The 13,517-nt window shown below is 46.5% G+C and overlaps 1 protein-coding gene across 1 annotated transcript in view; it reads left to right on the top strand.

Moving 5' to 3' along the window:
• Positions 1-7,889, top strand: part of TTC21A (tetratricopeptide repeat domain 21A) — a 64,851-nt gene extending 56,962 nt beyond the window's left edge. Inside the window, exons 28-29 of the mRNA XM_030550002.1 lie at positions 6,520-6,587; positions 6,672-7,889. Of these exons, the coding sequence (XP_030405862.1) occupies positions 6,520-6,587; positions 6,672-6,749 (146 nt within the window). The 3' untranslated portion in view covers positions 6,750-7,889. The remainder of the gene's footprint in view (positions 1-6,519; positions 6,588-6,671) is intronic.
• Positions 7,890-13,517: the final 5,628 nt, after the last annotated feature.

The following is a 13,517-nucleotide window of genomic DNA, read 5'->3' as shown; positions in this document are numbered from 1 at the left end:
GAGTGGCACACATATGCTGCCGTATAAAGGGTGCCAGCGGCACCTCCCGCACTCAGTTCCTTCTTACCACCAGTGACAGTGATGGAACATTCCTTTGCTTCAGCAAACCTTTCCATCTCTAGAAATTGCTTGTTGCAAACTTTCTATTGTAAATAGTTATATCATTTAGTATTAGTTCCCTTAATGTGTTTTTAATTAGAGTGTCCCAGGGTACGTCTACACTATGGAATTATTCCAATTTTACATAAACCGGTTTTATAAAACAGATTGTATAAAGTCGAGTGCATGCGGCCACACTAAGCACATTAATTCGTCGGTGTGCGTCCACGGTCCGAGGCTAGCGTCTATTTCCGGAGTGTTGCACTGTGGGTAGCTATTCTGTAGCTATCCCATAGTTCCTGCAGTCTCCCCAGCCCTTTAGAATTCTGGGTTGAGAGCCCAGTGGCTGATGGGACAAAAGTCATTGTCGCGGTTGGTTCTGGGTAAATGTCATCAGTCATTCCTTCCTCTGGGAAAGCAACGGCAGAAAATCATTTCACGCCCTTTTTCCCTGGATTGCCCTGGCAGACGCAATAGCACGGCAACCATGGAGCCCGTTCAGCCTTTTTTTTTACAGTCACCATATGTGTATGGAATGCCGCGAACAGAGGCGATACTCCAGTGCTACACAGCAGCATTCATTTGCTTTTGCATGGTAGCAGAGATGGTTACCAGTCATTCTGTACCGTCTGCTGCCGGTGTAAATTGGCAATGAGATGACAGTTATCTGTCCTTCTGTACTGTCTACTATCATGGGTGCCCCTGGCTGAGATCAGCCGGGGGCGCGAAGGCAAAACTGGGAATGACTCCCCGAGTCAATCCCTCCTTTATGGTTTCTAAAAATAGAGTCAGTCCTGCCTAGAATATGGGGCAAGTGTACTAGAGAACCAGTGTATCAGAGAGCACAGCTGCTCCGTGTTAGATCCCGCAGAAATGATAAGCTACATGCCATTCATGGGAGGTGCCCCTGCAACAACCCCACCCATTGCTTCCCTCCTCCCCCAACCTTCCTGGGCTACCATGGCAGTGTACCCCCCATTTGTGTCATGAAATTATAAAGAATGCAGGAATAAGAAACACTGACTTGTTAGTGAGAGAAAATGAGGTGGAGGCAGCCTCCCAGCGCTATGACAGTCCAGGCAGGACATTAAGCGGTGCGGAGGAGAGGAGCCCAGCATCCCACTGCTATGATAGTCCAGGCAGTACAGAATCTTTTCTTTACACAGGAAAGGGAGGGGGCTGATGGAGCTCATCCCCCAGTTGCTATGATGAGGACGGTTACCAGCCGTTCTGTCCTATCTACTGGGAATGACCAGGAATCATTCCTATTTTTACCCAGGCTCCCCCGGCCGACCTCACCTGAGGCAAGCCAGGAGCATTTACGGGCTGATGGTGATGACGGATATCAGTCATATTGTACCGTCTGCCGTCAGGGAGGGGAGAGGAGCGAATACTGCTCTTCACTGCTGCAGTATTGCGTCTACCAGCAGCATTCAGTAGACATAGGGTGACACTGAAAAAAGTCAAGAAACTATTTCTTTCCTTTTTCTTTCACGTGGGGGTGGGGAGTAGATTGACGAGCTACTCCCTGAACCATGCCGGACAATGTGTTTGACCCTACAGGCATTGGGAGCTCAGCCAAGAATGCAAATACTTTTCGGAGACTGCTGGGGACTGTGGGATAGCTGGAGTCCTCAATACCCTCTCCCTCCCTCCATGAGCATCCATTTGAGTCTCTGGCTTCCCGTTACGCTTGTCACACAGCACTTTGTAGCCTGTAGATTTTTTTTTCAAACGCTTTGGCATTTCGTCTTCTGTAACGGAGCTCTGATAGAACAGATTTGTTTCCCCATACACCAATCAGATCCAGCATCTCCCGTATGGTCCATGCTGGAGCTCTTTTTGGATTTGGGACTGCATTGCCACCTGTGCTGATCAGAGCTCCGCGCTGGGCAAACAGGAAATGAAAATCAAAATTTCACGGGGCTTTTCCTTTTTACTTGGCCACTGCATCCAAGTTCAGATTGCTGTCCAGAGCGGTCACAGTGTTGCTCTGTGGGATACCACCCAGAGGCCAATACCATCGATTTGCGGCCACATTAACCCTAATCCGATATGGTAATACCGATTTTAGCACTACTCCTCTCGTCGGGGAGGAGTACAGAAACTGATTTAAAGAGCCCTTTATATTGATATAAAGGGCCTCGTAGTGTGGATGGGTACAGCGTTAAATCGGTTTAAAGCTGCTAAAATCGGTTTAAACGCGTAGTGTAGACCAAGCCCCAGACAGGACTTAGCCTTGGGGTGGGGCATGACCCAGTCTCCGGGTTTTAAGAACTGTGACTGTTGTAGGAAACTTATACTGGTCAGTGATCCCAACACTAGTTATTTAAGGTGTTTAGAGGAGTCTCATATCAGCGACAGGTGTCACATCTGCAGGAGATTTAAGCCTCACGCTAAGAAAGAGTGGGACATCCAACTTAAAGCGTTCCTTATGGAGTCGGTGCTGACACCAACACTGGAGCAGCCGCGATTGAACTCCACACGCAGCACTGCAGCTTTGAGAAGAGCACCCCCGTCGTCAGACAGGCGAAAATCCACTTCCCTGGCACCAGCCAGTAAGAAGAGGAAGACCGGCAGAGGTCGGTCTTCTGCTCGCAAGAGCAAGGAGAGGGCAAGAGGCAAGCCTAGACCCACAAAGGGTGGCTCATCACCTCCAAGTGGGAGTCGGACCCCAGCTTTGGTTGAGAGGGTTAGCCCATCCTGGGACATGCCCACCATCCCAGACAGTGGCACAGGAGTCTGGCACCTGGTGATGCCATTGACTCTAGAGGCCCTGCAGGCAGTACAGGATATCTTGTCCCTCCCAGTGCTGCCAACATCAGCAATGGCAGCTTCCAAATCAAGGAGTACGCCTGCCTTTGAACCACCCCCTCAGTCCTCATCAGTGCTGCACCTCTCGCCACCCCAGGGAGTGTCCCACCAGTGCTTCCCCGCACAGAGCCACCGTGCCTTGGACATAGGGCTGCCTACTAGTCGGAGCCTTCAGCACCCATCTCCGGATTCTGGCCATCACTCTGTGGACTTGAAGCATCGGTCTCTGGCAAGGTGGTATAGACCTACTGAGGCATGCACAACCCTGCAATCCCGGTACCGTCATAGCAGCTCCCTTTTAGATCAACGCCATTCCTGCAACAGCCTCCGTTGGGACTCTCAGTAACGGTCACTGGCCTACCAACGTAGGTCGCCATGCCTGCGTCAGTACTCATCATCACGACATCAGTCATCCTCTCGCTCCCGCTCTATGATTCAGCACTGGTCAGGAGGTGTTCGGCATAGATCAGTGGGGTACTGTCATGGATCTTCTGAATGCTGACACCGGTCACCAGGATCTCAACACAGTGGGTCATTGACCACATACAGATCCCACTCAGAGCGTGGCGGTGGGCACAGCTGGGACCAAGACACCTGGTCGGCCTTGGTACAGTCCCGGTCTCCAGAACATAACCCTCCATCCTCGGGCTCTGAGTCAGACTAGGAACCCCTGCAGGTGAGTCAAGGTCCTCTGCTGGTGGCACTGGGACACTCCTGCCCTCTGGGCCAATGGCCCATGCCATGGCACTCTTGGAACCCATGGGGGTTTCCACAACCATTCCAAGGGCATAAATTGGTGTCAGGAGGTCCAACAAGCCCTCTGCCACGGTCTCCTGCCCGCCTGAGACAGAGGCCACCTTGCCTGGAACCCCCCATATGTAACAGGAGGAGGATGAAGGCCTGGCCAAGCAGGTCACAGAGGTGGTGACTCTTGCTGCACCTGCATCCTCCTCCTCATCCCCTGATGAGGCCATCATGGGGCCCCCACCAACAGTCGCGCAAGACAATGCAAAAGCTCATCTGACATCAGGAATTATAACGTTCCAAAACCAGTAGGAGAGAACTTCAGTCTCCCTGGTCACTCAATAACAGACCTAAAAGAGGCAATTCTTCAACAAAAAAACTTGAAAAACAGACTCCAACTTGAAACTGCAGAACTGGAATTCATTTGCAAACTGGACACCATCATATTAGGCCTGAATAAAGACTGGGAGTGGTTGGGTCATTACAAAACCTTAACTTAATTTCCCCCATACTAATTTACCCCTACTATTACTCACATCTTCTTGCCAACTGTTTGAAATGGGCCACTTTCATTACCACTACAAAAAGTTATTTTTCCGCCCTTGGTATCCTACTGTTAATTGAATTGTCTCATTAGACTGACCTCACACTTGGTAAGGCAACTCCCATCTTTTCATGTATTTATACCCACTCCTGTATTTTCCACTCCATACATCTGATGAAGTGTGTTCTAGCCCACGAAAGCTTATGCCCAAATAAATGTGTTAGTCTCTAAGGTGCCACAAGGACTCCTTGTTGTTTTTACTGATACAGACTAACATGGCTATCACTCTGATACTTTCATATAGCAGTCTTTCAAGGACACAGACTCTTCCTCCACTTTATGGTGAGATCCGCGCACTTCCAGTTCACAGTTCTTCCTTTTGGCCTGGCAACAGCACCAAATGTGTTTACAAAATGCATGTCAGTGGTGGCAGCTTACCTCAGGCTACTTGGGGTATCCTGATCTACTTGTACCTCGACCCCCTTCTCCCCCCGTGGCTGCTGCCCAACCGCCCGGACCTTCTCTTGCAAGATCCTGGTTGCCTCCTGCACCCCAGCCTTGCCTCCCTCCGCCTCACGGCATGGATGCTGCATGATTGAATCTGGAGGAACAAACTTGCTCCAGGGAAGTGTGGCAGTAGAAAGTAGAAAACCCTCCACTAGGGCGACTTACCTGGTAAAGTGGACAAGGTTCTCCCACTGGGCGTCTGAGCATAGTGTCTCCCCAGTGCGCTCTTCTCTGCAGTCCATTTTGGAATATCTGTTCCTGAAGAATCAGGGCTTGGCCCTCTTTTCTATCAAGATTCATCTTGTTGCCATTTCAGCTTTCCAGCCGCCAGTCCAGGGTAAATCAGTGTTCTTGCACGAGATGTCAGTCAGATTCCTGAAGGGCCTTGAAAAGCTCTTCCCTCCCATTAGGGATCCTGTCCCACAATGGGACCTCAGTCTGGTTCCCTCCAGACTCATGGGTCCGCCCTTCGAACCCTTGGATTCTTGTTCCCTTTCCCACCTCTCGTGGAAAATTGCCTTCCTTGTGGCAGTGACATCGGCTAGACGAGTGTCCGAGATTAAAGCCTTGACCTCGGAACCATCATATATAGCCTTCTGCAAGGACAAGGTACAGTTGAGACCCCATCTGGCCTTCCTGCTGAAGGTGGTGTCTTCCTTCCATATCAGCAAGGACATATTCCTCCCAATGTTCTGTCCTAAGCCGCACAAAATCAGAGAGGAGAGGTGGTTACATGCCTTGGACATCCGACGTGCCTTGGTGGTTTACCTGAAGCGCATTAAACCCTTTTGTAGGTTGATGCGTCTCTTCATCGTGACAGGAGACAGGATGAAGGGCCTTCCGATGTCTTCTCAGAGGATCACCAACTGATCACCTCCTGCATCCGGATCTGTTGTGAGTTGGCGCAGATCCAACTGCTGTCTCTGGTGAAAGTGCACTCGAAAGAGCGCAAGCGTCCTCGGCAGCCTTCCTGGCACATGTCCCCATCCAGGACATTTGCAGAGCCGCAATGTGGTCTTTGGTTTACATGTTCACGGCGCACTATGCCATCGCCCAGCAAGCCAGAGATGATGCTGGGTTCGGCAGAGCTATGTTACAAGCTACCCGTCCATGAACGCCTACCCGCCTCTCTTGGTATTGCTTAGGAGTCACCTAACATGGAATGGACATGAGTAAGCAACTTCGAAGAATAAAAGCCAGTTACCTTTTCCCTAATGGTGTTGTTTGAGATGTGTTGCTCATGTCCATTCCCTAACCCGCTCTCCTTCCCCGCTGTCAGAGTTCCAACAAGAAGGAATTGAGGTGTGGGGAGCCAGCGGTGCCCTTATACCGCAGAATGTGCGTGCCACTGCAGAGCGCTCCAGAGCTGGTCCTCTATGGTCCACTGAGGAAAAAGCTTCCAGCACCAGTGCATGTGGCGAGCACACATAGCTAACATGGAATGGACATGAGCAATACATCTCAAAGAACACCAGTTACAGAAAAGATAACTGTCTTTTACTGCAAGCTGAGTTAGGTACAAAGGGTGCGTAAACCCTGTCTACTTATCAGGGATTTTTCTTTTAAGGGCTTCTGACTTTTCATTTTGCTAACATCATGCATAAATTGATCCAATTAAAATGCCCTTGTAGAAAATATTTGCACCACAAGTTACAAGTAAGTTCTTTTGTTGCAATTCTGTTATATCATATTTTAACATGAGTTCATCAGAGTTATTTGCCTGAAGTGCTATTTAATAAATGTTGTCTAACACTATATGTAGTTTTGTGTTTAAATCCAATGAAATCACATCTTTTCCATCCCTTCTGCAGGTTTCAAACTTGCTTTCAATTACTTGAAAGATAAGAAATATGTGGAGGCAATAGAAGTTTGTCATGATGTAAGTTCTACAGAAAACTTTTAATTAGATCACGAAATAGAGTGTGCCCAATTTATTGGCTGTCTGTCTTTTCTTTTTCACTAGGTTTTGAAGATATGTCCAAGTTACCCAAAAATTAGAGAAGAGATTTTGGAAAAGGCTCAAGCAGCTCTCAAACCCTAAAAATAAAAGTCTGGGTAATATGAAATGCTTTGATATCAGAAATATGTCAATGAGCACTAGAAATAAAAACGTATTTAAAGTAAAGATTATTAAGCATTTTAGATGTTCTAATTAGTACAAAACTCAGCCTTGCCTCTTTGCAGAAAGTACGCTACTGAAAACTCATGTGGAAATAAACAGCTATTAAGACTCAGGCATGGCCATTAAACTGTGTATATGGACTGACAAAGGGGAATTGTAAAATCAGCAGAAGAATGTATCCTCTTTATCTTATCTACATTATTTACAGGATTCATTTTAAAAGAAAACAGAGTGGGCCTGATTCTCATTTTTAATAAGGCCCCTTTCTATCATTCTGTCAGAGTGAAGGAGTCTTAAAGTGAGAGTTAAACTATGTTTACATACACTTTAAATCTCCTTTACCCTACTAGAGTGGTGTAAGGAGGATTTACTGTAAATGACACTCAGGCTCAATATATTTAATTTACAGTATATCAAAGTACTTTAAAAATATTTTAAGTACAGAGTTTAGGAAAGTTTTGAAGGTTCCCTTTATGGCATGCCTGTGGGACTCACTTGCCTAGTGAATGTCATATTTAAAATTCTTTTCAAAGAAGTGTGTATTTCTGTACGTATTAACTCTATAGTGTTTAAGCAATGACTGGTTATTCACATCAGACACCACTTTAGTGTCTTATCAACAAATACGGTTTAGACATTTATATTTAATAAGACTAAGTCATCCTTTTGAAAAAAAATCTATTAATCTATTCTTTTAAAAAATTAATGAACTAGTACTGTCCCAAGGCGTTATGTGGTTTTTGGTTTTGAACTTTATTTTTAAAGTTTCTTCATTCATTGATTTTACTTTTTTTTAGACACTTGCTGAGAATTTATTTTGAAAAAAAAAAAATATATATATATATATATATGTAACAGAATTTTTCTCCACAACTTAGTTTAATTCAGCAGGAGCATTGGCTGACAGAGAGAGAAATGTCATTTTTATTCACAGCTTCTTCAAATAATCAAACAATTCAAAGCAGTTATATTGAAATAAATAATTCATCCTCCAATAACAAAAGCAGAAGGCAAGGCAAGGAAAAGTAATTTGTCCCCTTTCCTTTGTTTGTTGATGATTGAGACCAATATATAAAGTAAATTAAACTGATTAAAGTTTTTTTTGTCTTCATTATTATGTATCAACAAACTCTTTTTGCTTATGTAGTTATGAGGTTCTGTTAGACATGGACATACTCATCTTGCCTAATTCTGAGCCAACTTTAATACGGACTCTGAAAATTCAAATCAAGCTTGAGTGATTGTGAGTTTGCATTCCACTTAGATGAGGCTGTGAGAAGAGAGTGCAGAGAAAGAAACTTGAATGAAAAATGAAATGCCAAATGTAGGTTACTTATGTAAGTTTAGCTTTTGGCAGGGATCTTCTCTCACTAATAACTGCCAAGGTAGCCCGAGAGGCGTAGGGGAGGAGGGAAGCACCGGGTGGGGTGGGGAAGGAGGGAAGGACAAGGCCACAGTGCACTTTAAAACTTTAAAACTTCTTGAAGGCCAGCTTCTGTTGCTTGGGCAATCCTCTGGGGTGGAGTGGCTGAGTGGCGGGAGGCCCCCCCACTGTGTTCTTGTGTGTCTGGGTGAAGAGGCTATTTAACTTAAGGAGGAGGGCTGTTGGTTACACAGGGGCTGTAGTGGCAGTCTGTGCTTCTGCTGCCTTTCCTGCAGCTCAACCGTACACTGGAGCATATGAGTTTGATCTTCCAGCAGGCTGAGCATCGACTCTTGCCTTGTGTCAGCTTGCTTACACCATCTATTATCTTCAGCCTGCCACCTCCTCTCTTCAGCCTGCCACCTCTCCTCGTGTTCATATTGTGCTTTCCTGCACTGTGACATTGTCTGCCTCCATGCATTCTGCTGTGTTCTGTCAGTGTGGGAGGACAGCAGGAGCTCAGAGAACATTTCATCCCTAGTGCATTTTTTTTCATCTTCTAATCTTTGCTAGCTTCTGCGAAGGAGAAACATTTGCAGCTGGTAGAGGAAAAGGGAGAGTGGTAGTTAAAAAGACACATTTTAGAGAACAATGAATTCACTCTTTCATGGTAAACCTTGCTGTTCACATTACACAGCACATGTGCTTTCGTTACAAGGTCACATTTTGCCTCTTGTATTGAAGGCCTGCCGGTTTGGTGTGAGAGATCACTCACGCTTCACCCCTCCCCCCACTGCGTGGCTAGCAGCGGGGAACATTTCTGTTCAGCCACAGCCAAACAGCCAAGCAGGAATGGGCACATCTGAATGTCCCCTTAATAAAAGCACCCTATTTCAACCAGGTGACCATGAATGATATCACTCTCCTGAGGGTAACACAACGAGATAAAGAACGGATGTTGTTTGAATGCCAGCAAACACTGGGACCATATGCTGCCATGCTTTGTTATGCAATGATTCCTGACTACGTGTTACTGGCCTAGCGTGGTAGTGTGCTACCATGGCGGATGCAATAAGGCCGCCCTCCCCTGAAACTTTTTGCAAAGGCTTTAGGGGAGTACATCCAGGAGAGCTTTATGGAGATGTCCCTGGAGGATTTCCACTCCATCCCCAGACACGTTAACAGTTTTTTCCAGTAGCTGTACTGGCCGTGAATGCCAGGGCAAATTAATCATTAAACACACTTGCATTTAAACCAAGCATAATATTTACAAAGATACACACACCAGAGGTCCCTTCTCTGCCTCAAGGTCCAGGATAACGCCTTGGGTGGATTCGGGGGTTGCTGGCTCCAGGTCCCGGGAGAGAAACATATCTTGGCTGTTGGGGAAACCAGTTTCTCCGCTTCCTTGCTGTGAGCTATCTTCAATCTCTTCATCATCATCTTCCTCATCCCCAAAACTTGCTTCCGTGTTGTGTGATTCTCCATTGATGGAGTCAAAGCACATGGTTGTGGTAGTGGTGGCTGCACCCCCTAGCATGGCATGCAGCTCATCATAGAAGCGGCATGTTCGGGGCTCTGATCCAGAGCAGCTGTTTGCCTTTCTGGTTTTTTGGTAGGCTTGCCTTAGCTTCTTAATTTTCACGTGGCACTGCTTTGCATCCCTGTTATGGCCTCTGTCCTTCATGCCCTTTGAGACTTTTTCTAATGTTTTGGCATTTTGTTTACTGCAATGGAGTTCAGCTAGCATGGATTCATCTCCCCATATGGTGATCAGATCCCATACCTCCCATTCAGTCCATGCTGGAGCTCTTTTGCGATCCTGGGACTCCATCATGGTCACCTCTGCTGATGAGCTCTGCACTCACCTGCACCTTGCCACACTGGCCAAACAGGAAATGAGATTCAAAAGTTTGCAGGCCTTTTCCTGCCTGTCAAGTATAATTCCCAATTCTGGACCTTAGGGTCCAAAATATGGGTACTAGCATGAATTCCCCTAAGCTTAATTACCAGCTTAGATCTGATAGGCTGCTACCAATCAGGAATTTTTAGGGCCTGATACCCTCTGGTCCCCCCAAAACCTTCCCAGGGGACCCCAAGACCCAGATTCCTTGAGTCTCACAACAAAGGGAAATAAGCCATTCCCTCCCCCCTCCCTTCTTCCTCCCAGCTCCTTCCTGCCCTGGGAACACTAGGAGATCGCCTGATTCAACTTTTTGAATCACCACACCGAAAGGAGTGTTACCTTCCCCATCACCCAGAGGCAATACAAGCTGCGTGAATATAACACAAAGAGAAAATTTATCCTTCCCTTCTCCCCACCAATTCCCTTGAACCTTAACTAGGAGAAAAAAAATTAAACAGGTCTTAAAAGCAAAACTTTTAACAAGAAAGAAAGAAAAAGTAAAAGGTTTATCTCTGCACTTTAGATAGTAAACAGTTACAAGGTCTTTCAACTTATAAACAATAGAAAGAAACTTTTTCCAGCAGAAACATAATTTAAGCTGCTTCCAGCAAGTACACATATGTAAATGAAAAAAAACAACAACTTAAAAGACTATGACCGCCTTTTCTTACTCACAATTCAGAATAGATAAGAGACTGTAGCAGGGAGATTGGCAGAAACCTGGTTGCACCTCTAGTCCCGTCTAGGACCCAGAGAGAACAAAGCCAAACCCAAAACCCACAAACAAAGGCTTCCCTCCCATGAGATTTGAAAGTATCTTGTCTTCTGATTGGTCCTCTGGTCAGATGTTTAGGGCCCCTGTTTGTTAACCCTTTACAGGTAAGAGAGACATTAACCCTTAACTATCTGTTTATGACACGCCCCCAAATCGCAGACAGTGGGGAACCTCACTGGCGGTGATTTCTTCCTATAACTTTAGAATAAACAGATTAATACAACACATGTACCTTTACATATACTACTAAGTATGTAAACTACAAGACTTTCTATATTTTAAGGACAAATTTAAACCAGTGGATTCTGAAAAACTTTCACGAGAGAGTGCATCAGCTACTTTGTTAGACGCTCCTGAAATGTGTTGAATTTCAAAATCAAAATCTTGGAGAGCTAAACTCCATCGAAGCAGTTTTTTGTTGTTTCCCTTGGCAGTATGAAGCCACTTTAGTGCAGCATGGTCGGTTTCTAGCTGGAACCGCCGTCCCCAAACGTATGGGCGTAGCTTTTCCAAGGTGTACACAATGGCGTAGCATTCCTTTTCACTGACTGACCAGTGACTTTCCCTCTCAGACAGTTTCTTGCTGAGAAACACGACAGGATGGAAGTTGTGATCCGGTCCTTCCTGAATGAGAACTGCTCCTATACCACACTCAGATGCATCTGTGGTTACTAGGAATGGCTTGTCAAAGTCCGGGGCCCTTAGCACAGAGTCAGACATGAGCGTCGCCTTAAGTTGGATGAAGGCCTTTTGACACTCATCAGTCCACTTAACTGCATTGGGTTAGGTTTTTTTTTGGTCAGGTCGGTCAGTGGGGCAACGATTTGGCTGTAGTGTGGTACAAATTGCCTGTAGTACCCGGCCAAGCCTAAGAAGGATTGGACCTGTTTCTTTCACTTTGGGACAGGCCACTTTTGGATAGCATCCACCTTGGCCTGTAGGGGGTTTATGGTTCCTCAACCCACCTAGTGTCCCAGGTAAGTCACTCTCTTTTGGCCTATTTGGCACTTTTTGGCCTTAACAGTTAGTCCGGCCTGCCTGATGTGCTCAAAGACCGTTTCCAGGTGTTCTAGGTGTTCGGCCCAGGAGTCAGAAAAAATGGCCACATCATCGAGGTAGGCAACTGCATATTCTCCCAGTCCTGCTAATAGACCATCTACCAGCCTCTGCAAGGTGGCAGGTGCATTTCGCAGCCCGAAAGGAAGTACATTAAATTCATACACCCCCGCATGGGTGATGAATGCTGACCTTTCCTTGGCAGGTTCATCTAGCGGTACTTGCCAGTATCCCTTGGTTAAGTCTATTGTAGAGATGAACTGGGCATGTCCCAACTTTTCCAGTAGCTCATCGGTGCATGGCATTGGATAGTTGTCTGGACGAGTTACCACATTTAGCTTACGGTAGTCCACGCAAAAGTGTATTTCCCCATCTGGTTTGGGTACCAGAACCGCTGGAGATGCCCATGCACTGATGGATGATTATACCCATCTGTAGCATGTTCTGGATCTCCCATTCTATAGCAGCTTGGGCATGAGGAGACACTCGGTAGGGTGGTGTTCTAATGGGGTGAGCATTACCTGTGTCAATGGAGTGGTATGCCCGTTCAGTCCATCCTGGGGTGGCTGAGAACAATGGGGCGAAGCTAGTGCACAGCTCCTTGATTTGTTGCCGCTGCAGACGTTCCAGTGTGGTTGAGAGGTTCACCTCTTCCACGCCACTGTCTTTTTTCCCTTCGTAGTAGACACCGTCAGGCCACTCAGCGTCATCTCCTCCCTGGATTGTAAACTGACAAACCTGTAAGTCTCTGGAATAAAAGGGCTTGAGAGAATTAACATGGTACACTCTGGGCTTTAGGAAGGAATTGGGAAAGGCTATGAGGTAGTTAACAGCTCCCAGGTGCTCTTGGACCGTGAATGGCCCTTCCCATGATGCTTCCATTTTATGGGCCAGTTGCGCCTTCAAGACCATAACCTGGTCTCCTACTTTGAAGGAACGCTCTCTGGTATGTTTGTCATACCAGGCCTTTTGCTCTTTCTGAGCATCCTTTAGGTTTTCTTTAGCAAGGGCTAAAGAGTGTCGGAGGGTGCTTTGTAGGTTGCTTACAAAGTCCAGAATATTAGTCCCTGGAGAAGGTGTAAACCCCACCCATTGCTGCTTTACCAACTGTAATGGCCCCTTAACCTCGTGGCCATACACAAGTTCAAACGGTGAAAACCCTAAACTGGGATGTGGTACAGCCCTGTAGGCAAAAAGTAACTGCTGCAACACTAGGTCCCAGTCATTGGAGTGTTCATTGACGAATTTACGTATCATGGCTCCCAAAGTTCCATTAAACCTTTCCACCAGGCCATTGGTTTGATGGTGGTACGGGGTGGCAACCAAGTGGTTCACCCCATGAGTTTCCCACAGTTCTTTCATGGTCCCTGCCAGGAAATTAGATCCTAAATCTGTAAGGATGTCAGAGGGCCAACCTACCCTGGCAAAAATGTCTGTTAGGGCCTGGCACACAGCGTTAGCCCTGGTGTTGCCTAGAGCTACTGCTTCCAGCCATCAGGTAGCAAAGTCCACGAAAGTCAGTATGTACTGCTTTCCTCTGGGTGTCTTTTTTGGGCAAGGACCCAGAATATCCACAGCTACTCGCTG

Source organism: Gopherus evgoodei, chromosome 2, assembly GCF_007399415.2.
Source record: "Gopherus evgoodei ecotype Sinaloan lineage chromosome 2, rGopEvg1_v1.p, whole genome shotgun sequence".
NCBI lineage: Eukaryota > Metazoa > Chordata > Testudines > Testudinidae > Gopherus > Gopherus evgoodei.
Note: the sequence above shows the minus strand (reverse complement) of the source record. Positions and strands in the feature narration are given on the sequence as shown.